Source organism: Arabidopsis thaliana, chromosome 4, assembly GCF_000001735.4.
Source record: "Arabidopsis thaliana chromosome 4, partial sequence".
Lineage (NCBI taxonomy): Eukaryota > Viridiplantae > Streptophyta > Magnoliopsida > Brassicales > Brassicaceae > Arabidopsis > Arabidopsis thaliana.
In genome coordinates, this window is record NC_003075.7 from 8,173,515 (window position 1) to 8,199,951 (window position 26,437).

The 26,437-nt window shown below is 38.1% G+C and overlaps 9 protein-coding genes across 13 annotated transcripts; 3 read left to right on the forward strand and 6 right to left on the reverse strand.

The window, feature by feature from the left end:
* Window positions 1-1,083: 1,083 nt before the first annotated feature.
* AT4G14165 (F-box family protein-like protein) lies at window positions 1,084-2,245 on the reverse strand (the record flags this gene model as incomplete). The annotated part of the gene is made up of 5 exons (NM_148319.2): window positions 2,034-2,245; window positions 1,917-1,955; window positions 1,774-1,842; window positions 1,367-1,675; window positions 1,084-1,305 (listed from the first exon to the last, which is right to left on the reverse strand). The coding sequence occupies exons 1-5, from the start codon at window positions 2,199-2,201 to the stop codon at window positions 1,084-1,086; spliced, it is 807 nt and encodes a 268-aa protein (NP_680685.1). The 5' UTR covers window positions 2,202-2,245.
* Window positions 2,246-2,629: 384 nt separating this feature from the next.
* Window positions 2,630-4,686, reverse strand: AT4G14170 (Pentatricopeptide repeat (PPR) superfamily protein). 2 transcript variants are annotated; one of them, NM_001340904.1, is made up of 2 exons: window positions 4,313-4,686; window positions 2,630-4,015 (listed from the first exon to the last, which is right to left on the reverse strand). In NM_001340904.1, exons 1-2 carry the CDS (start codon window positions 4,626-4,628, stop codon window positions 3,195-3,197), a joined length of 1,137 nt encoding a protein of 378 aa, NP_001329074.1. In that variant the 5' UTR covers window positions 4,629-4,686; the 3' UTR covers window positions 2,630-3,194. The 2 variants fall into 2 exon arrangements, with proteins under 2 accessions (NP_001329074.1, NP_193153.3); NM_117494.4 differs by having other exon boundaries at window positions 2,632-4,682.
* Window positions 4,687-4,815: 129 nt separating this feature from the next.
* On the forward strand, window positions 4,816-10,711 carry PRD1 (putative recombination initiation defect 1; the record flags this gene model as incomplete). 2 transcript variants are annotated; one of them, NM_001340905.1, is made up of 9 exons in its annotated part: window positions 4,816-5,286; window positions 5,404-5,513; window positions 5,600-5,775; window positions 6,118-6,432; window positions 6,779-7,745; window positions 7,823-8,537; window positions 8,615-8,895; window positions 8,966-9,632; window positions 9,711-10,711. In NM_001340905.1, the coding sequence occupies 9 exons, from the start codon at window positions 4,816-4,818 to the stop codon at window positions 9,999-10,001; spliced, it is 3,993 nt and encodes a 1,330-aa protein (NP_001319933.1). The 2 variants fall into 2 exon arrangements, with proteins under 2 accessions (NP_001319933.1, NP_001329589.1); NM_001340906.1 differs by having other exon boundaries at window positions 6,836-7,745; window positions 9,711-10,001.
* On the reverse strand, window positions 9,713-11,688 carry AT4G14190 (Pentatricopeptide repeat (PPR) superfamily protein). The gene is made up of 2 exons (NM_117496.6): window positions 11,319-11,688; window positions 9,713-11,237 (listed from the first exon to the last, which is right to left on the reverse strand). The coding sequence occupies exons 1-2, from the start codon at window positions 11,664-11,666 to the stop codon at window positions 10,080-10,082; spliced, it is 1,506 nt and encodes a 501-aa protein (NP_193155.4). The 5' UTR covers window positions 11,667-11,688; the 3' UTR covers window positions 9,713-10,079.
* Window positions 11,689-11,814: 126 nt separating this feature from the next.
* Window positions 11,815-15,297, reverse strand: AT4G14200 (Pentatricopeptide repeat (PPR) superfamily protein). Its single transcript, NM_117497.6, has 5 exons — window positions 15,120-15,297; window positions 14,549-14,749; window positions 14,286-14,462; window positions 12,492-14,069; window positions 11,815-12,374 (listed from the first exon to the last, which is right to left on the reverse strand). The coding sequence occupies exons 1-5, from the start codon at window positions 15,151-15,153 to the stop codon at window positions 12,010-12,012; spliced, it is 2,355 nt and encodes a 784-aa protein (NP_193156.2). The 5' UTR covers window positions 15,154-15,297; the 3' UTR covers window positions 11,815-12,009.
* A 1,378-nt stretch (window positions 15,298-16,675) lies between these two features.
* On the reverse strand, window positions 16,676-21,806 carry PDS3 (phytoene desaturase 3). 3 transcript variants are annotated; one of them, NM_117498.4, is made up of 15 exons: window positions 21,489-21,806; window positions 21,088-21,290; window positions 20,867-20,999; window positions 20,683-20,771; window positions 20,183-20,240; window positions 19,850-20,005; window positions 19,137-19,285; window positions 18,789-18,908; window positions 18,287-18,500; window positions 18,102-18,204; window positions 17,959-18,006; window positions 17,738-17,783; window positions 17,399-17,586; window positions 17,143-17,305; window positions 16,676-16,977 (listed from the first exon to the last, which is right to left on the reverse strand). In NM_117498.4, exons 2-15 carry the CDS (start codon window positions 21,253-21,255, stop codon window positions 16,912-16,914), a joined length of 1,701 nt encoding a protein of 566 aa, NP_193157.1. In that variant the 5' UTR covers window positions 21,256-21,290; window positions 21,489-21,806; the 3' UTR covers window positions 16,676-16,911. The 3 variants fall into 3 exon arrangements, with proteins under 3 accessions (NP_193157.1, NP_001319934.1, NP_001329033.1); NM_001340907.1 differs by having other exon boundaries at window positions 16,698-16,977; window positions 21,088-21,303; window positions 21,489-21,751; NM_001340908.1 differs by lacking the exon at window positions 21,489-21,806 and having other exon boundaries at window positions 16,698-16,977; window positions 21,088-21,414.
* A 560-nt stretch (window positions 21,807-22,366) lies between these two features.
* On the forward strand, window positions 22,367-25,072 carry RHF1A (RING-H2 group F1A). The gene is made up of 8 exons (NM_117499.5): window positions 22,367-22,677; window positions 22,986-23,032; window positions 23,142-23,204; window positions 23,305-23,416; window positions 23,495-23,784; window positions 24,123-24,230; window positions 24,310-24,607; window positions 24,709-25,072. The coding sequence occupies exons 1-8, from the start codon at window positions 22,498-22,500 to the stop codon at window positions 24,724-24,726; spliced, it is 1,116 nt and encodes a 371-aa protein (NP_193158.2). The 5' UTR covers window positions 22,367-22,497; the 3' UTR covers window positions 24,727-25,072.
* Window positions 25,073-25,262: 190 nt separating this feature from the next.
* Window positions 25,263-25,688, forward strand: AT4G14225 (A20/AN1-like zinc finger family protein; the record flags this gene model as incomplete). The annotated part of the gene is made up of 2 exons (NM_148320.1): window positions 25,263-25,464; window positions 25,513-25,688. The coding sequence occupies 2 exons, from the start codon at window positions 25,263-25,265 to the stop codon at window positions 25,686-25,688; spliced, it is 378 nt and encodes a 125-aa protein (NP_680686.1).
* Window positions 25,689-25,910: 222 nt separating this feature from the next.
* On the reverse strand, window positions 25,911-26,078 carry AT4G14226 (uncharacterized protein; the record flags this gene model as incomplete). The annotated part of the gene is made up of 1 exon (NM_001125507.1): window positions 25,911-26,078. One exon carries the CDS (start codon window positions 26,076-26,078, stop codon window positions 25,911-25,913), a length of 168 nt encoding a protein of 55 aa, NP_001118979.1.
* Window positions 26,079-26,437: the final 359 nt, after the last annotated feature.

Sequence of the window (26,437 nt, forward strand, 5' to 3'; positions counted from 1 at the left end):
TGTTGACCGAGATTTATATTGCAGATTCAATTAGATTTCTTGGAGTTGATTTGTATTTTTGTAAGTTAAAGGTTAAAATTGCAACAACAACAAATATTAGGATTTTTTTTTTTTTGAAGAAAACCCTGACATTTATATGATGAATTCAAATTTGAGAGTAAAACATCTTATGATAGTAACTTGGTCTTTTAAGTTATATCGCACTGACCTAACAATCTTCATTGTCTTATTTTATGCTACGATATATATTACCTTTTAATCAAAATACTACTTACAAAATATTGAAACTTTTAAGGTACATGTCTTATTATCTCACCTGAACTATGACATCGTATGAGATAGAACCTAAACTGTATTATCACATACAGTTACATTAAACGTTTTCTACATGTGTAATTCGTTACAGTTTGAAAACAAAGCAGATTATTGTCATTCTTCAACCCGAGAAAAGGTTTTCCAAAGAAAAATATACCAATTAAAATCAGATCAAAAGAAGTCACCCAAAACCCAAAATAATATTAACTCCTCGGATTAACGTTTCACCAAAAGGTCAAAAAGTATCTCATCACTTCATACATCATAAGGTTATGACGAGGAGTAAGCTTTTCATTTTTTAGGATAAAAACAAATACAATCGACTCAAATGACGAAACCTCGAGTGAACAACCATGCTTCCATGGAATATAATGCTGATATATAGTTAACCTCGAGTAGACAAACATGCTTGAACACAACTCAAATCTAAAACCCAATGTTGCTGTTTGTATCTTTGTGAAAAAAATAAAATTAGTTTTTCACATCTCTATAATATTCAAATAAGCTTGTTTAATACAAATATGTTTTTGGATTTTTGTTTCATCTTGGCTTATAGAGAGGGACCTTACATTTAACTTCCTATGTTTATTGTTCTCTAGCTACAAGAGAAATGATTATCTGACCATACATCTCAACATCCTTTGAGTATACATCACTTTTAAGCCAAAAAAAAACTATCACCTGATCATCATTAACTAGGGTCAAATAACATATTGATTGAAACAAGAAAAACAGAAATATATTGACTAGAAAAGACATATCAACATTTTAGTGCTTGAAACTAGGTACGAACCATTGAGCTCCATAGAATTGAACTGATGAAGAATAACTATCAAGTGTGTGCAGCGGCTCCGTCTTTTGTGTCTCGAGATTGAAGATATAGATATCATGTGTGTTATTCCCATGACTAGCACTGAAATAGATGGTATTTCTAATGAATCCACCAGTGTCATTGGCTAGCACAGTGATGCCTTGATCCAAAAGCATCGACTCATCTCCCAGAGAATTAATAAGCCGCTCTTTTTTCTTGAGGAATTCTGATGAATAAAACCTCGAAAACCCGGAAGGACCAGGTTCTAGGCCTCGCTCCCCCCATTTCTTCAACCTTGAGGACTTTTCCTGTTACGGTGACTACAAGTTTTGTGGCAAGAACTTTCCATGGATTACTTGGTGGAGGAGGTCCAAACTGAGATCTTTCAACTTTAACACTCCACTCAAAGGTTTGTTGTGGAATATCTCCACAAAAATCAAAGATTTTGAAACTACCAGTTTTGTTTAGGAAGTAAAGCTTGTGATCCTTGTAAACCATGTGGAAACAATCTGAAGTTTTGGGGATTTGATTCCAACATGTATCTCCTTTCTTGCAATAAAATACACACCAATCCATAAGTCCCCAAAGAACTACATAATCTTTGGTTTTCTCGTCAATCCAAAACACAGGGTCTCGTATATTCCTACCCACGTACGGTTTATACCTAACACGGTAGGTGCTAATTGTCCTCTGACTTGCATGGCGTAACGCATAATCTTTCCACAATAAATCTGCAGGAGGTAGACTGATCCAATCATGGGTAAAGAGATTCACAATATAGAGATCACACCATCGATCTCCCATAAGGAGCCAACTTCCATGAGTTGCCCTACAAACACTCTTTGTAAATTCCTCACCAAAATCTTGCGTTTTGTAAACTTTATCTTTTTCCTCGGGATTCAACAACGTGCATGAATTGTTGTTGTTGTCTCGGGGGAATCAAATCAGCCAATGGATGTGTTTTTGGGCACGACTTGTCTGGAAGCAGAGTACCAAGAGGAACACACGGATTTAGCTCGGGAAGCTCCGACCAGGTATGAGACGTATGAGAAGTAGGGTTATGCTTATTCTCCATGGCAAATTGGAGAGAACAAGGGAAATCTCAAAATGAGAATAGGGTTGTTACGATTTGGTGAAGAATTAGGGTTACGCTTTTAATATAGTCAACGAGAAGAAAAATTTGCTTGTTTTGGGATTTTAAGAAGTTATTGGGCCATTAACATATCTAAGCCCACTTAAACAATTGTTTTTGGTGACTTAGCTAGAACCGACGAAGAAGAAGATGAAGTAGCAATTAGAGAGAAAAAGACAAGGACAAGAAGAAAGTTGTGCTGTCGCAACCAAACTAAGGGTGTATATATGTGTGTGTGGTAAGTAGAAAAACTACTAAGGTATGCTTGTATGTATCATGTTGTGTAAAAGGAATCCGAGTTATCATGTTCCAAACGTTTTTGTGTTTCATCAAACAAGTAGACACAAAACAGAGAGTGAGGTATATAAGAATTCGCAATAAAAGATTATTCTGAAATAATTCAAAAAAATGTTCCTTCCGGTATATCAAATCCCATGATCTACAACCCTAATAACAAAAAGTTAACTTTGAAAAGAGCTTATCTTTATCCTATTAAACACCAAGTATATTCTACATCAAAAGCTTACTTAAGCATATCAGTTTGTGTATAAGCACAAGACATTTTTAACTTATCCATAACAATTGAAACTTTGTAACCCTTTTGACCACCCAGCTACTCTTTTGGATGATGACCCTCTGCAGACAGCTGAGACTGTAGTCTCCAGGCCATGTTTAAATGTCTTATTTGCTGAGGCAATCAAAAGTCCCTTGCTTTCCACTAACAGCGAGGTGAAACATGCCGTAGTAGCTAAAGACTGTTTTCAAAGTCGGACCAGACACCACAACTTTTCCATGTACACAATTAGCTGTGGTCTGAGCCTCATTACCAAAATCTAGATGTAAGTTTCAAGAGCTTTTGGTGCGGTTTTGATCTTTACCATTCTGGTAATCTTTCACATGTACAACCAGAAGACGCTGAAATCTCCATCCCATCTTTCATATTGAGCTACACCCGGGAACCTTAGAAATCTGTTTCTCCTTCATCCACTGCCTCAGACTCTCAGCTTCATCAAACCGACCTGCAGCTGAATATAGACCGGCCAACGTTACATAGTAGCTAGCTTTTCTCGGCTTAAGTTGAATCAGCTCCCTCGCCACTCTTTCCCCAACTTCTACATTTCCATACACCTTGCACCCACTCAACACCGCACCCATAACAGCCTCATCAGGTTTCACGGGCATATCTTCCAGAAACTTCTCTGCTTCCTCCAGAAGACCTGCTCGAGACATACAATCCGCCACACTAGCATAGTGTTTCAGTTCAGGAACTATATTATATTCCTGCATTAGTCTGAAATACAGCCAAGATTTTTCCACAAGACCGCCATGGGCACAGGCTGATAAGACACCAAGAAAAGTGACAGCATTGGGTTCAATTCCTTCCTTAAGCATCTCATCAAAGAGTTTAAAAGACATTACCACGTCTCCATCCAAACCATACCCCAAAATAAGCGAGCTCCAAGAGATCACATCTCGTCTCGACATATTTACAAATACAGTGTGCGCATAGTCCAGTATCGAGCACTTTACATACATATCTGTTATAGCATTGCCGAGATTCAAGCCCAAGCAGGAGCATCTCCTGATACACCATCCATGGACGCTCTTCCCGTGCTTCAACGCTCCAAGTTGTCCACAAGCCATAAGTAAACTCACCATCACCACTGAATCCAGCGCAAATCCAGAATACCCCATTTCTCTGAACATGGCTAAACCCAACATAGCTTCTCCTTGCTGAACATACCCACCAAACATAGCTGTATAAAGAACAGAGTCTCTCACAGGCATATCGTCGAACAACTTACGTGCATGTAAAAGTTTCCCCATATCTACATACATTATCACTAAAGCCGAACTAACAAACAAACTTGAGCTAAACCCAAGTTTCAAACACAGAACATGAATCAAATCTCCAGATTTCGCTTCCCTAGACGCAGAGCAAGCTCGTAGAATAAGAGGAAGCGTAAAATCATCCGGTCTAACACAAGACTCTCGCCACATACGAAGAAACAAATCAATTGACTTGGAAGCAAAACCCGATCTAGAGAACTCACCGATGATTATATTCCAAGAGAAAATGTTGCGATAAGGCATGTGCCAGAAGACAGAAAGCGAAGTAGGAAAGAGATGGTTCAGCTTGGAATAAGCGAGGACGAGCTTGGAGCTGAGCACAACGTTGGAATAGAGAAATGTACGAAGAAGGTGAGCGTGGAGATGGCGTAGATGTTTAGCGTTTGGAGAATGATGTAGAAGCGAGAAGAGATCAGGAGGATTCTGTGTAGTTACTGATAAAGCTCGAGCTTTCAAGAACATTGCGAATAGACTCTTCGTAGGAGACGAGTACAAGGAAGAGGAAGATGGTAAGTGCATCGCATCACAAAATCCAGAGAATAGTGGAAGATGCTTTATGATTTAATCCAAAACTTTATTTTATGATTTTATATCAAATTTTAAAATAAGGAACTCTTAAAAGTAATATAACTGTAAAATCATTTTTGTTGGGACGCCATTTCTAAAAGTTCGAAATTTCCCAGTCTCTCTCTTTCGCGCTCTCACAATGTTCTTCCAACACTCACAGTTGCAAAACTCCGATCATCTCCTCCATGAATCTATGGCGGATTCAAACCATCAATCTCTTTCGCCGCCATGCGCTAACGGCCACCGATCCACAATTTCTCTCCGCGACGACCAAGGGGGAACATTCTGCTTAATCTGCTTCTCCAATCTCGTCTCCGATCCACGCATTCCCACTGTACATGTCTCCTACGCGCTTCACCAGCTCTCAATCGCTATCTCTGAACCTATCTTCCTCCGAACCTTACTCTCCTCTCATATCCACTTTCTCGTATCGCCTCTCGTTCACGCTCTCTCTTCGATTGATGATGCTCCAATCGCTATCCAGATTATGGATATGATCTCTCTTCTCTGTTCCGTTGAGGAATCTTCAATCGGTGAGGATTTTGTGGAGAGAATATCCGATCAGCTTTCTTCTGGTGCTTTGGGTTGGAGCCGAAGACAGCTCCATATGGTATTGTTACATTTCTAGGGTTTTAATTGGGGATTCTCGTTGAGATTTTCGTGAATCTATCGGATAAGCTTGAAATCTATATTCTCTCATAGATTGCTTATTGTCTGTGTTTTGCAGCTTCACTGCTTTGGTGTTCTTATGAGTTGTGAGAATATAAATATCAATTCTCATATCAGAGATAAAGAAGCTCTTGTTTGCCAACTCGTTGAAGGTCTTCAGTTACCGAGGTAATGTGCATAATCCACCTTTGGAGACCACTGTTTTTACTATATTGTATGGGGACTGTTGTGATTTATCTTTTTTCTCATACTAGTGAGGAGATCCGTGGTGAAATTCTTTTTGCTCTGTACAAGTTTTCTGCTCTACAGTTCACAGAACAAAATGTTGATGGAATTGAGGTTCTTTCTTTATTGTGTCCTAAGCTTTTATGCCTATCTTTGGAGGCTCTTGCAAAGACACAGAGAGATGATGTTCGCTTGAATTGTGTAGGTTCGTATGAGCTTATATATCTACTTCGTTCTTATGCGGTAGACATTGTTTTCATCTTTAACTCAACCATGAATAGATTTGCATAGTCATATCCTAAAGTCCTAGTTCCTCTACTTTGGAGTCTTGTGACGCTTAAGTAATTATTCAGCGTTTTCCATTGGAAAAATGTTTGGTGATATGTTGTCATTGGCTATAGACTGACTAGAAAACCATGATAGAATTGTTAATGAATTTCTTATAGCAGTAGTACATTCTCAGTTTGAGTCTCCCATTATTGTTGTTGTTGTTGTTGTTTCTTTTTAACTTGTTATGTCAGCTAACAGAGAAATTTGAACTTTGTAGCCCTGTTGACCATCTTGGCCCAGCAAGGTCTTTTAGCAAATTCACATTCAAATAGTGCCAGCAGCATGAGCTTGGATGAAGTGGATGATGACCCTATGCAGACTGCTGAGAATGTAGCCGCCAGGCCTTGTTTAAATGTCTTATTTGCTGAGGCAATCAAAGGTCCGTTGCTTTCCACTGACAGCGAGGTGCAAATAAAAACCCTTGATCTTATCTTCCACTACATATCTCAAGAGAGTACACCAAGCAAACAAATTCAAGTTATGGTAGAAGAAAATGTTGCTGATTATATATTTGAGATACTGCGGTTATCAGGTAATGGCAGTCTCCTTGAATAATAAGTTAAAAGTATACTGCTATTGGGCATTCCTTTATACTGGAAAGACTAAAAAGTTTTCCAGACACTAGCGGAAGGTTGAGAAGCTAAGAAATGAAGTTATCATTTAACTTCTTTCAGATGTCAAATGCATAATTCATTGTTTCCTACACAATTTTAACAACTTGTTCAGATAGTCTTTATACTGTTTGCCAATTACAATTTCCGCTTGATTCATATCTTTCTCTTGCTTGCCATTTTTTCCTCTGGAAGCTCACATCTCAACGAGCATTGATAGATATTTGTTTTTATGTACCTGACTGGCGATTTTCTTTTCATGAACAGAATGTAAAGATCAAGTCGTCAACTCATGCCTCAGAGTTCTTGATCTCTTTTCCCTAGCCGAGCATTCCTTTCGGAAGAGACTTGTTATTGGGTTTCCTTCAGTCATCCGAGTGCTTCACTATGTAGGCGAAGTTCCTTGCCATCCTTTTCAAATACAGACACTGAAGCTTATTTCGAGCTGTATCTCTGATTTCCCTGGGATTGCTTCTAGTTCTCAAGTTCAGGAAATTGCTCTGGTTCTGAAAAAGATGCTTGAAAGATATTATTCTCAGGAGATGGGATTATTTCCGGATGCATTTGCTATTATCTGCTCAGTCTTTGTTTCCCTTATGAAAACTCCATCTTTTGGGGAGACTGCGGATGTGTTAACATCATTGCAAGAATCCTTGAGACATTCCATTTTGGCCTCTCTTAGTCTCCCTGAGAAAGATTCAACCCAGATATTGCATGCAGTCTACTTACTCAATGAAGTATATGTGTATTGTACTGCATCAACATCCATAAACAAGACCATTTGCATTGAGCTAAGACACTGTGTTATAGACGTGTGTACATCACATCTATTGCCTTGGTTTCTCTCTGATGTCAACGAGGTCAATGAGGAAGCAACTCTTGGCATAATGGAAACTTTCCATTCTATTCTGCTACAGAATTCAGATATTCAAGCCAAGGAGTTTGCAGAATTGCTTGTTTCAGCAGATTGGTTCAGCTTTTCGTTTGGATGTCTAGGAAACTTTTGTACAGATAATATGAAACAGAGGATATATTTGATGCTCAGTTCCCTTGTTGATATACTTCTCGAACAGAAAACGGGGTCACATATCAGAGATGCTCTTCATTGTCTTCCTTCTGATCCACAAGATTTGCTGTTTTTGCTCGGGCAAGCTAGTTCCAATAATCAGGAATTGGCTTCTTGCCAGTCCGCAGCTCTGCTGATTTTCCATACAAGTTCGATATACAATGACAGGTGAATTAGCTTTTTGATAAACGCACTAAGGATCCTGATTTCTTTCTCTTCCTTATATTATTCTTCATTTTTTGCAGGCTTGCAGATGATAAGCTGGTTTTAGCTTCTTTGGAGCAATACATTATTCTAAACAAGACAAGTTTAATATGTGCGATCTCTGATTCTCCAGCTCTGCTCAACCTAGTGAATCTTTATGGTCTTTGCAGGAGTCTTCAAAACGAGAGATACCAGATATCCTACAGTCTTGAAGCTGAGAGAATAATCTTCCATCTACTAAACGAATATGAGTGGGACTTGGGTTCCATTAATATTCATCTAGAATCTCTGAAGTGGCTTTTTCAACAAGAAAGTATCAGCAAAAGTTTAATTTACCAGATCCAAAAGATCTCCCGGAACAACTTAATTGGAAATGAAGTTCACAATGTATATGGAGATGGCAGACAGAGATCCCTCACATATTGGTTTGCAAAGTTGATATCAGAAGGAGACAACTATGCCGCAACTCTTCTAGTCAACTTGTTGACACAGCTTGCAGAGAAGGAAGAGCAAGAGAATGATGTTATCTCAATTTTAAATCTCATGAACACAATTGTTTCTATATTCCCAACTGCCTCCAACAATTTATCCATGAATGGAATTGGGAGTGTAATTCATAGACTCGTTTCTGGTTTCAGTAACTCATCCTTGGGAACATCGTTTAGAACACTCCTTCTGCTAGTATTCAACATTTTAACTTCTGTGCAACCGGCAGTGCTTATGATTGATGAATCATGGTATGCTGTATCGATAAAGGTAAGGCCATCTAGACTTATTCTCCACCAACATTGCCATGTTATCAAAGAGCTCACTGAATCCTCTTTGTCTTGTAGTTGTTAAATTTTTTGAGCTTGCGAGACACTGCTATAAAACAGAACCATGAAGATATGGTGGTGATTGGCATTCTTTCTTTGGTTCTGTACCACTCGTCAGATGGAGCACTTGTGGAAGCTTCAAGAAATATTGTGTCGAATTCGTACCTGGTATCAGCAATCAACACTGTGGTTGATGTAGCCTGCTCAAAGGGTCCAGCATTGACTCAGTGTCAGGATGAAACTAACATCGGAGAGGCTCTAGCATTCACGTTACTTCTCTATTTTTTCTCACTAAGAAGGTAGCATTTGAAATTGTTCACACTGATAGATCCTACTTCTAACCGTTCTGACTTCCTTTTGGCCTACTAGTTTGCAGATTGTTCTAGCTGGAGCAGTAGATTGGCAAACTTTCTTTGGCACGTCGACCAGCCTGGAAACACTACCCGTAGTCTGCATCCATTGCCATAATTTGTGCAGGTTGATGCATTTTGGAGCACCACAAATCAAGCTTATCGCCTCTTATTGTCTTTTGGAGTTGCTCACTGGACTATCAGAACAGGTTGACATAAAAAAAGAGCAACTACAGTGTTCATCGAGTTACCTAAAATCAATGAAGGCTGTTTTAGGTGGTCTTGTATTCTGTGATGACATAAGAGTAGCGACAAACTCTGCGCTTTGTCTTTCCATGATTTTAGGATGGGAAGACATGGAAGGAAGAACAGAGATGCTTAAGACCAGCTCATGGTACAGGTTTATTGCAGAAGAAATGTCAGTTTCCTTGGCCATGCCTTGTTCAGCATCAAGTACATACGTGAACCACCACAAGCCGGCAGTCTATCTAACCGTTGCCATGCTAAGACTCAAGAACAAGCCAGTTTGGCTGAGAACTGTTTTTGATGAGTCTTGCATCTCTAGCATGATTCAAAATCTGAATGGGATAAACATCAGCAGAGAGATTGTAATATTATTTCGAGAACTTATGCAGGCTGAGTTATTGAATTCCCAGCAAGTGACCAAGTTGGATCGTGCATTCCAGGTTAGTAACGCAGATAAGTTTACTCGACATAGGTTTGAATACATCAAATTGATTTCATAAAAATCTCTGGTCCTGCAGGAATGTAGAAAACAAATGCACAGGAATGGAACTCGAGATGAGACAGTTGAAGAACAAGTGCAACGGAAAATTCCCTCAATCCATGATCATAGTGAGTTCTGCAACTATCTTGTTCATTTGATGGTATCTAATTCGTTTGGACACCCAAGTGAAAGCGAAACATACACCCAGAAGAAGAAACAGATTCTTGATGAGATGGAACAATTCTCCGAGCTAATATCAACAAGAGAAGGCCGTGTAAGCCCTATACAAGAAGAAACAAGACAAATGCAAACAGAGAGAATCGTGTAGAAGAGCAGACTTAAGAGAAGCTTACAACTGTTAGTCTCTACATACAGTCTAGTGTTTGTATAGGTTCAAATTTACATACTAAGGTACAGTTTTCTGATTCTTAACCACTAGTTCCATTAGATACTGGTAAGTCCATGACTTCGATTCTCCGTCTCTCGTACCAAGAGACTGGTTCTTCACTTCTTCACAGCTCCTGAGAAACTGCCCCTTACCAAAAGCAGCATGAACCAAAGGGTCTGTCTTCATTTCCACAGGCTTATCAAGAAACCCAATCTTTTTCCAAGTCATAAAAACTCCAGTGCCGTCGAACCTAGCTTCACTCAAGTCAAAGACAATTCCTACAGTTACAAGATCAAGCTTCACATGTTTTATCCGGAGCTCAGAGAGTAACAGCTCAATGCTCGTGAAATCTCCCATCTTTGAGTAAGCTAAAAGTGCGATATTGGCAAAAGTTGTATTCCAAGGAACTCTAGCTTCTTCCATCTCTTTAACAACATAATCCAAACCTTTCCGACTCACAAGTCGGGCATGACACAGAAGCCTGAGACACCAAGCAAGTTCAGTCCTACGGGTTCTAGAAGCAGAAATGCCACGACCCAAATCATCAAGTCTCGAGAACATGAGGTTTTCAATATAAACATTAGCTAATTTCCTAACTAAACCCTCATCCAAAGAAATCCCAAACCTTATAATCTTGTTACACGTTTCCTCCATCTTTTCAATTAGCCCAAACTCTGCATAAGCTTCAAGCATAGACAACAACGTAGAAGGCTCCAAAGTCATCTTCCTCGACATCAAACTCTGATACATTTGCTCCATTCTCTTAAGCAACCCTCCTCGGGAAAACTCGCGTATGAGTAGATTATAAGTAACATGATCACGCACACAACCATCAGATTCCATTCTCTTAAGACACAAAACAATCTCATCATACATTTTCCATTTACCATATGCTTCAATCAATCCATCGTATGTCTCCGTTATCGGTAACAGACCATTCTCCTTCATATGATTCAAGTAGAACATAGCTTCCTCAAACTTCCCATCATCAGCATAACTATGTATGATTGAATTATAGATTTCTAAAGACGGACTTAGCTCATGATCATCAATCATACTACGAAAAGCTCGAATTGCTTCACTCATCGATTTTTCCTCACATAAAAACCTTATAATCCTTTCGTAATTGTTCTCACTTATTCGCGAAGGCTCAAGATTCTTCCACGTATCAAAAACCTGTAATTGAAAGAAGAAACAAAAAGTCATCTTCATGTTCTGAAATTTTATGAAAGAGATAGATACAGAGGAGGAAAGTACAGGAAGAATCTCGTGGAGTCTTGAGGACTGACGGAGAAAACGAATAACGGCCCAGAAATGGTCTTTGCTCCAATCTCCATCCTCCTGAAGAAGCCGTAGAGGACACGAACCGGAAAGACTGAGCCGCCGTGTCAATGAACTGAGAAACCGGTGGTGGTGGAGAAGAGAGGTGGGCTGTGTCGCGTCGCCATTGATAGACAAGGGCAAAGAGCGGCGGAGAGAAGAAGGTCTAGGTATCGAATAGGAGGTAGATGTGAGAAAGCTTGAGTTCAAATTCCATGGAGGAGGAGGTGGCTTCTTCAGTAGCGTCGCTCTGTGGAGAAATTGCGCCGTCGTCAGATTCTCCATTACATTCGAAGCTCTGCAAAAAGTTTGAACCTTTTCCAGAAGAATGGATTATTTTCCCGGTTCTGGTACGGTTTAGTTTGATTTCGGTTTAAGTCTTACCAAACATTTATTCGGTTTGATCAATTCGGTTTAAGTTCAAGCTGGTACACTCATTCAACAAACTAGGCATTCAAACGCAAACAGAAATTGAAAAAAGTCAAATTCAAAAGTGGTCTGCATAAAAGTATTCAAAGCCTAAGCAACAGTAGCGCCTACAAGAACCAAACTACTAACACGTCTTTGTACTAGCAAGTCTTCAGAAACCATTCATCATCTCCTACACATTATACAATAGAGTGGTGGTCTATTTAACATTGGAGCAGCAAACAAATGGCACCCAAAAGGGTCTTCCTTTCACTTTCTTCTCCTCTCTCTTTAAGTCCACTGGATACTTTGCTGGTGAATTCCATTCCTCGCTCACTTCTCTTTTCTCTGGCCAGTGACCATCTTCAGGGGATGTCTCCTGTCCCAGTATCGAACTCACTCTCGGTATGTTGTTACTCTCGTGATCCTTTGCTTGTTGTTGTAGCCTTGGTGATCTTGCTTCACTCAGAAGGTTCTTTAGAGGGACGTGTTGCTCCTTTGCTGTGCCCCAGCTTGTTGTCTTCTCCAAGGTGATCTCTTGGTTCTGAGATGCGTCTTCCTGTTTGTTAACTCCAGCGCTTAGACCTGTTCCATCAAAATCGACTTGGCTATTACAGAGATACACAATATTCATTTTAATGAGTGTTATATCTTGAAGAGAGTTTTGTTTTTTCGCTCATACAAGATGTATAGGATAAGTACCTGAAACTGGTCCCAAGTTAGATTCAGAAGCATTAGATGTATTATTTCTAGTGACTAGCGGACTAGAAACCAGAGATCTAATGTGAGCTTCTGAAAGATTCTGCAATCTCCCAAAATCTCGATGATCGTTTGATTCTATTGTCACTGGGACCTCAGCATAATTGTTGTGTGCTTTGACATTACCGTCGACCTCATTTGCTTGAATTACCCCCAAGCCACCAACAACTCTATTGAATTCTGTCCTTCCGATTTCCAGTGACGTCTGATTAGCTGTATTAACAGTGTCAGGTGCAGTGCCTGTTGATCCAAAATGGCTTATAGGATATTCCGTTTTATTTGGTTCGTTTATGAAACTGCTTTCCTCCACAAGCCTTCCGTTGTTACTCTCTCTGCAAACTTCATCTTTACTTTCAGCGCTGATTTGGAGGGCGGAGTCTTTGGATGTTTCTGTTGAACTTTTGATCTGATCACTTGCATCAGATCCCTCAAATACAACAGACACAGGAGAAGCATAACAAGAGGATTCAGAACTCAAAGTGTCTTTTGGTTTGTTCCCCTTCTCAGCTACAACATTTGCTTGCATAAGTTCACTTTCATTACCAGCGAGATCAACTAAACCAGTTTTGTTCGCTGCACTGCTCATATCAGCATTTGAGTCAACAACTACAGAATCTACAGCAGGTAGAGAAACTCTCAAGGTTTCTGATTCAACAGTTTGTGCATTCCCTAATGATGATTTACCCTCTTCAGCTTTCATTCCGATATCTTCAGAGTTAATCTTAGATATCAGTATGTTCTCTGCACTGGGAAATTCCTTGACCGCAACCAAATCGGTTTGGCCTTGAGGTTCAGTTTTGTCTCCAGCGAGAAGCTTGTCTGATGAAGAAACCTCTGAGCCAATACTTAAGCCTTCAGGCTTAATTCCTAAATTCTCTGCCTCAGTAAGTGTATCTATTTCACATTCTTCTCCCTTAGATGTCTCAGGAAGAAAAGGATTCACAGAATGACTCACTTCAAATTCTTCAAAGCCTTTGATTCCATGCAAATAGACATCAGCATTCTCAACAAAAGGCATATCATCAGGAACAGATTTACTGGCACTGATAACCTGAGTTGCATCAGCTTTTACTGGAGAAGTATGGACTGGAACATCCTCACTGACTATACAGCTAGCTTCATCAGGATGAGTCATACTAGTTGCTTCTGATGAAAAACCATAGGGACCCTCCACATCTGAGTAAATCACTTCATCGTTCCACGATGAATCTGAAGTATCCTCTCTCTTTCCTAATGCAGATGCTAACTTAGATTGAGATTCTTTCGTTAACTTCCCTTTGCATTCTGTCTCTAATCTATCATTTGATATGGTATCACCACCGTCAATGACCTGAGCTTCCTGTGATGACTCAATCACAGTTTCAGATGACATAGAGTGTCCTTCAGTAGAATGCTGTGCACCTTGTCGATTCTCTGAAGCTGATTCAACTTCCACAGGTGGAACTTCACAGCTGTCTTGAACCACTTCAGAACTTTTCATCTCACAGGCCGTAGATGAATTGTTGCACTGCTGAGTTTCACCTGAGAAGTTCCATATTCATCAACTATATAGTTGAAATAAAGCAGACACATCACACAAAAACATGAAAGCCAAATGGGAATAAAACCGAGCAATGTGACAAACAGATGAGTCAGTGAACTAAATAGTTTCCCTTTGAACTATACTCTACAGGTTTGAGATTCTATTACTTGATGAAGAAAACCTATCAAACACATTAGCATCGGAAGGTAACTCACCGGGATTCTCAGTACCCTTTGCCGGGAAGTTTGTAGCTGTCTCTTCCTTGAAAGAATCAGATCTCGAAAACTCACAAACAGCATCAGTAAACACATCCTCTTCAGAAACATCCCCAATTCTCTCATTAGCAGCTTTTTCGACAACTGTTGGAGCAGATTTTTCGACAACTGTTGGACCTAACCTCATCATTAAGCATACATTATAACATTAGAATCAAGGAAAGAAAGAAACTTTATCCATCCAAAGCACAAATTGTTCTTACTTGGGGTTGGTGGTTTTTGCTCATCATCCAAAGAGTGTTCTTCCGGCAAATCAAGATTCTCTTTCTTCATTTCAGAGTCAAAGATCTCAAATCCTTTGATGGTTCCACAGATTTTCTTGTGAGCACGACGGTTTTTAGCACTAGGATGTGGATTTGAATAACTCCAACCACATTTAGTACAGACATGGTTCTTACCTCCTCCTATATAACAAGGGTTCACAAAATCCTCAGTGTCCATATTCTCAAAAATTGATATTTTTTCTAACAAAGACTTTTCTAAAGATTAAAAAAAAATAAAAAAATTCAGAAAGCGAAACCAGTCGTAATCTGAAGAAACATTAATCAAATAGACCATTACAAGACAAAAAGGAAGAAACCATTATTGCTACAAAAGTTACACACAAAAAAAAAACACATGAAGAAATCATTCTAACTAGACCCGACAAGAGATTAACACACAAGTAAAAACCGAACTAGACCCGATAATGTGACGACATTGGAGGAAGAAAGATGCAAAATTGGGACTTAAAGAAGGAAACCCTAAAGACATTGATAATGATTAGGGAAGAACCTGGAGAGTTGCTGCAGTGGTCCTGAGAATCCATGTGTGTGTGTTGGGGTTTTTTTTTTAGGTTTTTAGAGAAGGAAGGAGAGAAGTAGTAACAGTTTCAGTTTTTGGGGAGTTTTAATTTAAAAGCAATGAATGTGAGAGAGAGAGAGATTTTGGAAAACGAAGAAGCGAAGCAAAAAGCCCACTACTACAAACAACACTCACTTAACCAAACTAAACGACGATCTGGTGGGTGGGGCCCAATATTATATTAGTTAGTAGATACATTCGTATATTTGTACGGATTATTATCATTGGCTCATTGCTAATTCTCATGACCAACAAAATTCCTTTAATCATATCATTTGGTGACTTTTGTTTGTTACCAACTGATTGTTGTTACCATTATCTCACTAAACAAAATCCAACAAATTAATAACTGATTTTTAGGATTCTTTCTAAGATCTTGAGTAATAGATATTCGGATCCCGTGAATGGAATTATAATTGGGGTTAGAGACTATTAACTATCTTGCATGGAAACTCTCTCCGTACTTCATTCCCGTTTCAGAATTGAAATATATGGAAACTCACAAAAAAAAGCGTTTTTTAAATTTTATGTTTGTAAACACGATGGAAACGCGATAAACATTTTCTGAATTTTACTTTGGAAACTTATAATTAAAATTTAGAAATATTAAGATTTACCTAATTTTGAGAGATTCGGGTTTTAAGTTTTCCTCCCAACGAATCAGATTTTAGGTGCTTTATATATGAATTTTGATGAAACTAATAAAAATGATTGTCTATATATTTGATATTAAGCCTTTTAATCTTTATTTTTCAGAATTTAGTTAAATTATTTGATATTTATGTTTTGAATATCTATATACGTTTCCAAAAATTTTCATTCCTTAATTTAAAAAAAAAAATTGTTTCCTGTTTCGTTTCTGTTTCCGTTTCCATGTAACATAACTATTAACTTCCTTTTTAAATTGGATATTTGATTAATATGTTTATCTTTATCTTCTTCTTTTTTTTGGGTAAAGTGTTTATCTTTATCTTTGAGGTGTTTCTGTAAATCATGATTTTAATAGATTTTAAATCAAGTCATAATATATTTTAATTCTTTTTTTTTATATGATATGTATAAATCACATTTCAAAGATTTAAAGTTTACTATTGTTACTCAATTAAGATTTTAAATATTTTAATAAATTTTGTAAATTCAATCATTTGAATTGATTATTTATATATATATATATAATCAACTGTTACACATTTGTATATTACCAAAAAAAACAAAAGATATTTGATGTCTTTTGTACTGTATGTATGATGTACATATCACACCACCTGCTGTATCCACTACTCAAGCCAAAAGCTATTTCAGGTCGCCGCTCACGTGGCTTGCAAGAGACCTTTTTAGACCTTACCGGCCCTAGCTAGCTATAGCCTTCAACAACAAAACAAATGGAATTTTTGTGGTTGAAAACAATCGTCTTCCTTTTTTTCTGTTTCTTTTTATTGTTCATGAACATTTGTTTTTACCCCTTGATCAATCAATGATGATCGACCTTTTATAATTTGTACCAGAAAAGGTTTTAAAAAGAGAGACATAATGATAAATCACTATGATTACAAAAGGTCGACAGTAATTACTTTTTAAAAATTATAAAATTGACAGAAACGTGAGATGTCAAATCTGTGAGATTCATTTACTGAAGAGAGTAAGGTTAAGTTTGGATTGCAATGAGATTTATACACAAATAATAATGCTTACAAGCAAATCATCTTTAAGTTTTGTCCTCTTCTCATGATGATGATACTGTTGCCTCCGACAACTTTCTTGGTCCAGACGCAGCCAGTAGCTCGTAATCCTGTATAACCAGTAAATTCTGACTTTAGCAATTTCTCTACATAACCGGAACAGTATAATAGTGAGACAAAATCAGGTAAACCGACCGGTTATTGGCGATATATTCCAACAAGAAACAGAGAACAAGGTTACTGGTTAACTATTTGAATGGCAAGCTTGTGTTTACCTGAACAATAGACTGAGAGCAGAATTTGCCAGAGAGGACAGCGCCTTCCATGGAAGCTAAGTACTTCTGTTTTGTGTAATCTCCAGCTAAGTAGAATCCTTCAATAGGTGATCTTTGTAGAGGACGACATGGTTCACAGTTTGGGATGGTCTTGTACACAGATCTGATCATGCAACAATAGAGAAAGATGTTGAATTTATCAATGTAAAGCCTGGTCCCTCATTTGAAGCTAAATAAATGGTACAACTTCACTAACCTTGGAGTCTTAACGACATGGTACTTCAGAATTTTAGCTTTGCTTTGGTCAGCTGAGATTTCATCAGGGAAGAGTTTCTCAAGTTCTTTCATTGTTGCATCTATGATGTCAGAATCAGTCCGTGATATCCATTCCTCTGCTGGTGCAAATACTAGCTCCAGCATTGACCGGTTAGGATCGTAATATTCCTACAGTTTATCATAGAAAGAAAACGCTTTGTTGAATCAGATTCGGAATCAAGATAAGCCATCAAAAATTATGAGAAGATCCACAGAGCACCAATTTATGATAGATAAACAAGTGGAGGAACACGTTTAGAAAAACAAGCCGCGTTCTTACCTTACAAGTTAAGGACATGTCGGCATACACGCTCAGAAGGTTACTTCTGCAAAAAACAACAAAACAAGATTGTTGAATATACAACAAATGTTTAACCAAGAACAAGCCTTAACTGTTGCTGATTCAAGACAAAACACTTGTATTCTTTTTTTCCAACACTGTATCCAACTAAGTATTCTATAAGACATAATTCCTCAAAACTGCATAAATAAGAAATTCACCTGCTAAAGAGTAGGTGATCATATGTGTTCTTCAGTTTTCGATCAAACCTGCAATATTAGTTCACAGCAGTTAAGACCTGCATGTAATCTCGATTCTCACATAATGGCCAAAAGAAAACAAGGGAGATAACGGTTTCACTAACCATATATGAACATTAATAACTGGTACTCCAACTAATTTATCCAATTTCTTGAAGTACGGTATTTCTTTCCAGGGATCTGGTAAAAGGAGCTTCAGGATATCGACTACAAGAAAAACATAAACAACATATTAATAAGCAGGATACCAGATGAATTGTTAAACCCACAAGACAGCATGGTAGTAAACCTGGAGCGGCAAACACATAAGCGTCTCCTTCGACAGTGCTTCCATTAGTGAGTAAGAAACTCTTAACCGTGCCATCGTCATTGAGCTCAATTTTCTTTATCCTAGAATTAAGTTGCACTTCCCCACCTAGTGATCGAATATGATCCACTACTGGCATACAAAGCCTTTCCGGAGGATTACCATCCAAGAATGCCATCTTGGAACCATGTTTTTCCTGTCAATGTAGTTCATATTAGTTTGCATTTGCAAATTCACAATATCCTAACCATCTGTTGCAGCTTATGACACACAATAAGTTTCAAAATGAGAAACATCTGATTATTGGGATGAGGTAGTACAAGTTAATCAACATCAAACTCAAGTATTGTTTGGGTAAAAAAATTCTATTATAGTTTTCATGTCGACCATGTGAATGGTAACTATGATTGCCAGTGAGATAAAGATTCACAAAAAGACAGGCAAAAGGAAGAACAAAGAGAAATAAAGGGCTAGAGTGTCAAACCTGAAGAAACCGGTTCAAAGCTATCAAAATGCATTGCATTGACAGTTCATCAGGGTTTATAAAGTTTAGCGCCTTTGACATGGCAATAAACACCTCGTCGGTCACGCGCTCAGGTACTCCCTGGACAAGTATACAATTAATCAGAATGTATTATTATCTGCTGAGTGAAAGCACATGCACGACAATGAAACCACAACAACCACATGGACTAGAAAAGTCAGAGCTATCCATAAGAAAGCTGACAAATCAACACTACATGATTCAGCATGCTAACTACTCTACCAAGTTAAGCTCATCAACATGCTTACGAGAATCTCACAGAAACTGTGAACTCAATAGCCTACTTGCCTGCTTTTCCATCCATTCTTTGACTGATAAACCATCTTGGGCCTCAACATAAGCCTGACCGCCGACCATGGCTGGCAAAAGTCCAATAGCAAACTTTATTTTCTCTGGCCATGTCAGCATCTCGTTGTTCCGCAAAATAGCCCAAATACCTACAACGTAAATCCAACAGCAACAACTTTAATTATTTGCCAGAAACAAATTAATTCAACCACAGAACATTTCAGCGCTAATGCTACAACGGAGTTCAGTTATATCGTCTTGCCTTGACCAGTAACAATATTTTACAGTTTGATTACCCATCCTAAAGTATGGGGAAGCTCAAAATCTAGAATTTCTTACTTTGGAAAGACAAATGACCATGTTCTTCCTGACGTCTAAATTAGATGGAGATACTTCATATCCTCAAACATTCATCAGTTCTTTGATTACTATTAAATGTCAAAATCTATAATTAGCTTGAATTGATCAATACAAATAAATACATGCATCATAGTTACTAACCTCACTTTTTTACTCAATTACATCATACTTTGTTTTACATTCAACAAGTGTGTGCACATTAATCCAATTTTATCAAACCAAATACATGGCGCCACTAACTAATAGTTCAACCACTGTTTTCATCAGATAGTTTAAAAGTTTAATTACTTGAAGCAGTAATATTATAACAGCTGACTAGCAAGTAAGAATATGCGATAAGTTTATTCTCTCACCATTTAAGGGTGCTGGTAGGACATCTGGGAAGTCAAATCTACTAAATTCTCCAGGTTTACTTGGCATAGCAAAAATCATGGAGTGTTCCTTCCACTGCAACCGATCATTGATCCCAAGTTCTCCAAATAAATTCTGCACATTCGGATAAGCACCGACTTCCAACAAGAACATGAAGAGAGTATCAGTAACGAAAAGTAATAACAGGGAAAACAAGATACAATATAATTTAACCAGTGTTTTGCAACTTTCTTCAAATTGATGGTAGAGCTGATAAGATATATGTAACAAATATATTGGGGGAGCAACAGAGAGGGTATGAGTTTTGGACTTACAGAAAATATGTAAACCAGTCTCATACCAGTCCCCATCTTCATCCTTCCATGCAGCTATCTGGAGGAAGACAAATATCACATCATAAATATCGCTCTCCAATAAGATAGGTAAATTGTTAAAACGGAACAAACAAGAACCTAACCTAAGAACCAGAGAACACAATAACAACTTAACAAAATATATATCCAAAAGATATCTTCCAGTAAACTACTCTATATTTGATTCACATTAAGCCTAGAAACTGGAAAGGGTTGTGCGGTGTGTAGCACAAGACTGAAGACATTAGAACATAATAAAAAACAAATTGGGCAGTACAAGACTAATACAACAAACAGGACAGATACATTGGGTACCTAGGAGCTGTAACACTCTAAACACTAGTTATACCTTGTAGTCTCACAAACATAATTGGTACAGCCTTTGGGAATCAGCAAATCATATAAGAATGAGAAATGCAAACAACAATAAGTAATTCGGAAAGTGAGACCAATCAAAGTACCTTTCCACCAAGAACATCTCTTGCTTCAAGCAACAGAGGTTTGTGGCCTGCATCAGCCAGGTACTTTGCAGTTGACAATCCAGCCAATCCTGCAATTATTTGAGAGCCAAAAGAACTTCATCACATGAACATTAATTCCATCAGATCCCAAACAAAGCAGTAAGAAATGAAGTTGTAGACATACCAGCACCAGCAATTACAACTTTCAAAGGCTTAGCAGGACGAGGAGCACTACGGAAGGATGCAGATAAACTAGCAGCTTCCAAGAAATTGACAGTGTTCTCTAGCTCTGGCCTTGGAATATCCACACAAACTACCTGCAATTTCCTCTCTTTAATCAAAATTACACTTATACACTAGATGAAATTTCGAGAACTCCAAGTTAAAAACCAGAAAGGTAGATACCTGCAAAGGACCAGCAGTACTCCTCCTCCTTGTTCTTGTCTTAAGCGCTTGAGAAGTGGGAACCCTAAAGCTATGTCCCATTAGTTCACAACCTCCAGATGAAAGTGCCTCCAAAAACCCGTTTTGATAAGGCAAATTCGCCGCAGAAACATTCCCAAACACAACCATTTTCTCCAACTTAACTCACAACTGCTTCAATGAATCTAAAAATTGAAGCTATAAAAGAATTAGAATTACAAAACACACAAAAAGTAAGAAAATTGAGTATCTTAGGTGAAACCGGTGGAAGCAAATCAGACAAAAGTTTGTATCTTTAACACATAATTGAAAAGAAGAAGAACAAAAAAAAACGGACTTGAATTAAAGGGGCTATAGTAGTTGTTTAGTATCTTATCTTTTACCTAGCGAGTAATCGTGAAGTAGAGAAACAGGAGACGCAGCGAAGGAGGAGGCTAGTGGAAGTAGCCGATAACAAAATGGAGTATTCGAGTGCCCATATGGTCTTGTTTGGTTTTCAGACCAAGCTCTTTTGTTGCTTACGAAACATGTAGATGGATTAAATACCACACAAATTAAAATTTTGATTTACGAATTGATGACCATATGATTCTTTTCCTTATTTGGTTAATTGAGTAGAGAGAGACCATGCATCTCAACGTAATTTGGTTTAGGGGAAAAAGAAATTGACCTCTCAGCTAATATGTTTTTGCCCACCAAAGTAACTACGACAAAATAAAAATAAATAATTTTGGTGGAGTTGGTGTCAAATAGATATGAATTCTGTGTTATCTTATTCGTTATAATCATGATCTTCCTTCTCGTGATTCCCAAGTATACCCTAACCCACCTTATATTTAACGGAGCCATCCGAATCCGATCGAAACTTTGTGGAATACACACATTTGTACAACCAGTGGCTTGTTTATTCGGTGAGAGAGTGGTGATATCTCAAGTTCTGTTATATGCTCCAACGCATCAACTTCTGTTCCCATTGCATTTCCTCCAAATCTCTTCTCGGGTCGGTTCGGTTTGGATATCCGATTCCGCTTAGTTTGCCCACATAATTTAGCCCAGGAATTGGGTCCATTGTCTGATGACGAAGTATGTTTTAGAATCTAAAACTAGTGGACTTAAACAAAGCCCAATCATAATAAGTTGTGTAACAAATTTTAAATATAAAAACCAAATACTCCTCCTCCTTGCATTTTCTCTTTTTTGACTTTTCCTTTGCTTTGACTTGTCAGTCTTCTCTTCCCCTTTTCTCTTCTTTTTTTTTTTTGATCAAACAAATCAATCTCACACCTCTTCTTCTTCTTCTTCTTCTTCTTCTTCTTCAACCTCTTAAATCTCAAAATCTCAATCATCAAGCTTCTCCTTCTTCTTCTTCTTTCCATCTTCGCTTCAACAACAATGTCTAATTTCACTTATACATCTGCTTTCAACTTATCCGACAACTCCCCTTTTAATCCCGCCATTGGTTCTTCGTCTTCTTCTTCCTCCGCGCTCGTCGTAGCTTCCGATGATGATAATAATACCGATGATGCTTGTAGCATCTGTCTCGAGCCTTTCACCCTCCAGGATCCTTCCACTGTCAGATTCTTTTAATCCTCTCTCTTTTTGTTTTTGTCTATAAGCTCTTCGGGGTTTAACGATCTCCTTCTCGCTTTTATTTCGCTTTTACTTGAAATCTGGGATAATCGGATTTTGTGCCTTGCGATATTTTGACTCAGATTAATAACGAGATCGTTTGATTAACTCGATCACTTGTTCTTGAACCATCGTTGAACATGTTTGATTGATCCTCTCGCTTTCTCATTTTGGTCCTATTGAATCTAACATAAACATCTTCTATTGTTGTTTCTTCTCCGATATCTAAAGCTTTCCGATGGTTTTCTCAGGTCACCAGCTGCAAACATGAATATCACCTTCAGTGCATCATTGAATGGTACTTGCAAACATGAATCTGTGATCTTTTTTATCTTTCTTTGGACTTGAATCTTCTCTTCATATCTCTATCACTGATTGATTTGTCATTGGGGTTTATTATTACACAGGTCACAGAGAAGCAAAGAGTGTCCTATTTGCTGGCAATTGTTTGTTTTGAGAGACCCTGCTAGGTACTCTCATCCATCTTTAAGGAGAAAGAAAGATTTTGTTCTCATGATACTTTGCTCATAGTTAGGTCTTGATAGTATTATTGGTTCCTTTGTTTTGTAGCCAAGAGCTTTTAGCTGCTGTGGAAAAGGAAAGACTTTTGAAAACCAGGAATATATCTTCATCCTCTCCAATCTCTATTCATCACTCTCATGACGATTTTCACTCTGAGGAGGTTCGACAAAGTCTCCAGTGTGATTTATTAAAATTTAGGAGTTTTAAGTTATAGTAGTTGACTTGATAATGTTTCCAGGAGGAATCACAGTTTAGCAGCTTTGATGAACAATTCTTGAGGCATCTTACTGAAGCTGCACATAGACGTTGTTTGCTTCGCAGAAGGGATGGTCAAATATCCTCTAGTCTTGTTTCGTCCAGCGATCCCACTACGATTCATCCTACTGATTTGGTCAATCTTTATCGTCTCTCTGCTATTTCCCATGTTGAACATCAAAACTCAAACCCTTGTCCAAGTCCTGGCTCAATGACTCCATCTCCCGTCTCTGGTCATTCTTCCATTCCTGCAGATAGCAATAACGGATCCAGGTATTGACATACACATAATCAAGTCTGGTTTATTGATAACGAGCTTTCATGATTTATTCGCTTTCCATTTGCTTGTGCTGTCTCTATAACCAGCTTTCATGATTTGTATGGTTTCCATTTGCTTGAGCTGCACAATGCAGATGCTCTTATACTTCCTGTTTCGCTTAGTTACTGGGATTATCGTCTACTGATAAATAATTTAGATGGCTCTGGAATTCTAGACCATGTCTCTTTATTATGCAGCTACTTCTTGGAGAATTGGTCAAGCCTTTAAATTGTTTAGAACTTACCTAAACCATATGTAATATATCTTCATCTTTTCTTGTATCTGTCATCAGAATCTCTCCTGGCCCTTCTCCATCTCGTTCATCTCAAAGTCCAAAATCACCTGAAGCATCCTCGCTTCCGGAAGCCATTAAATCGAAACTAGCTGCTGCTTCTGCAAAGTATGGCTATCTCAATTCCTCTTCATTTGTTCAGAAATTGGTTATAAAAACTGACTGGGACATACATGCATGCCTCCAGGTACAAGGAATCGATCTCTAAAAGTAAACAAGGTCTTAAAGAGAAGCTACTTGCTCGCAATAACTCAGTGAAAGAATTGAGCAAAGGAGTGCAACGTGAGATGAATGCAGGAATAGCTGGTGTTGCACGAATGATCGAACGCATGGATTTTTCTTCAAAACGTTTTGGAGGGTCTGCTCATGTATCAACCTCCACTGCTACTGCTTCTGGATTCAATTTCTCATTCAAAGGGAAACGTGTAGAAGCCAATTCTAAGTCTAACAACAATGGAGACAAAACCGAACCCCAAAAGCTGCAGGTTTCAGACTTCTCCCGGTTTCTTGTCTTCTAACATTTGTATCTTTAAAACATAAAGCTTTTTATGGGTTTTGCTAATGAGAATCGTTGAATTCATCTCAGGGAGGAGAAACGTGCTGAGGCAATCAGAAAAATGGAGAGAGGCCTTTAATGCAAGCGATGTACGTTTCCATTGAATCAACTTACCCGTTGGTCTTCGCATCCTGCATTGTTCAGAGCTCACGGTCTCGTCTCTCGTCTCTCTGTTACCTTTGCGATGCGTACTTTTAGATGGCTAAAATAAGCAACTGAGTAATAATTTTATTACTCGATTTTGACGGAGCCAAAACTATAATATTTATTAATTTCAAAGGATAATGTTTTATGTTTTTTCACTAAGAATTGGATCAGTCCTAATCAATATTGCACTATGAATCTATTTATAGACAAGTCCATAAATAAAATAGGAATTTTGAAGATAAAAACCTAATTTATATATGACATAAAATACCTGAATACTGGCAGAGGAAGGCTTTCAACAGCTCTATAAAAACTCAAGTCATACAAAGTTTTGAGACATAAGATTAGATGGTGAAGAGCAAAAACAAATAAGAAGGCCAAGCCAAAGTACACAAAACGTTGCAAACATAACACGATTGTACCAAAACAAGAAGACAATGACGGGAGAACCTTCTTTATGCATTAGGGGGTGTGGCTTCTTCAGCACGTCACAGACGAAGAACCTCTGTTCTAAGTGCTACAACGATTTCTTAAAGGACGAGTCTGCCAGATACTTGGCCACTTTCAACGTCAACACGAAAGCCGCTGAAGAGGTCACGGCGCAAGAGGCGACGGTACTCGGTAGTAAAGGCGGTTGTGGTGAAGAAGAAGGATAAGATTATAAGAAGAGTAGTAGTAGATGCAAAGCGTGCAAGAAGAAGGTGGGGTTGCTAGGGTTTCACTGTAGATGTGGCCACTTATTCTTCGCGTCTCACCGTTACCCGGAAGAGCATTCATGTCCATCGGATTATAAATCTGCCGCCATTGACGTCTTAGCAAAACAAAACCCTGTCGTCAAGGGTGATAAGCTCTTCAGACTTTAGTCAACCCTTCGATGCTTGTGTTTTTTTCTTAACTTTTTTTTCTCTGCCATTGGTATTAAATAAAATAATTTAGTTCTTATAACTTAATTACATTGTGTTCGATTAGTGAGAACGACAAATTGTTAGTTTGAAACTAGAATATTTATTTTTCTAGTGATTACTCGTTCGAAATATTCGTTAAAACTTGACGTTGAGCGAACATATCTATAAAACAAACAAGATTTAGTCGATTGTTGCTGATTGTCCATGGGAAATTTGTTTGAGTAATGGAAGCATTAAGGCCAAAGAGTTGTTCATCCACGCCCTCCACTTTCCACTAATCTTCCGGGTTGTGTCCAGAGAAACTTCAGGGTTCTCAGCTTCTGGATTCTTACACATAATGAAGTTCATGGACCTTGTTGACCCGATCCTAGTGCATGGATTCAGTGCTGAAATTTAGATAAAGCAATGACGTTAATGTAGAAGTAGAATTATGATTAAGTAGACCTAGGCACCTTTTTTTTAGATGAAATATTTTTGCAAACGTTTATCTCTTTTTATAACAAAAAATTGTAATCATCATTTGTTCTAAATGCAAATGACAGACTCAAAGAAAAAACCACACGATTGTGTCTCACGTTGATTTGGAGAGTATGGAGAGTAAAGTAGGAAAGAAGAGGTGAAATGAGAAGAGAAAATAGGAAGTCTTCCTTGGCGAGCATAGCATCTCAGGGTAATATCTATAACATTTGTGACTGTTTCATCTTCCT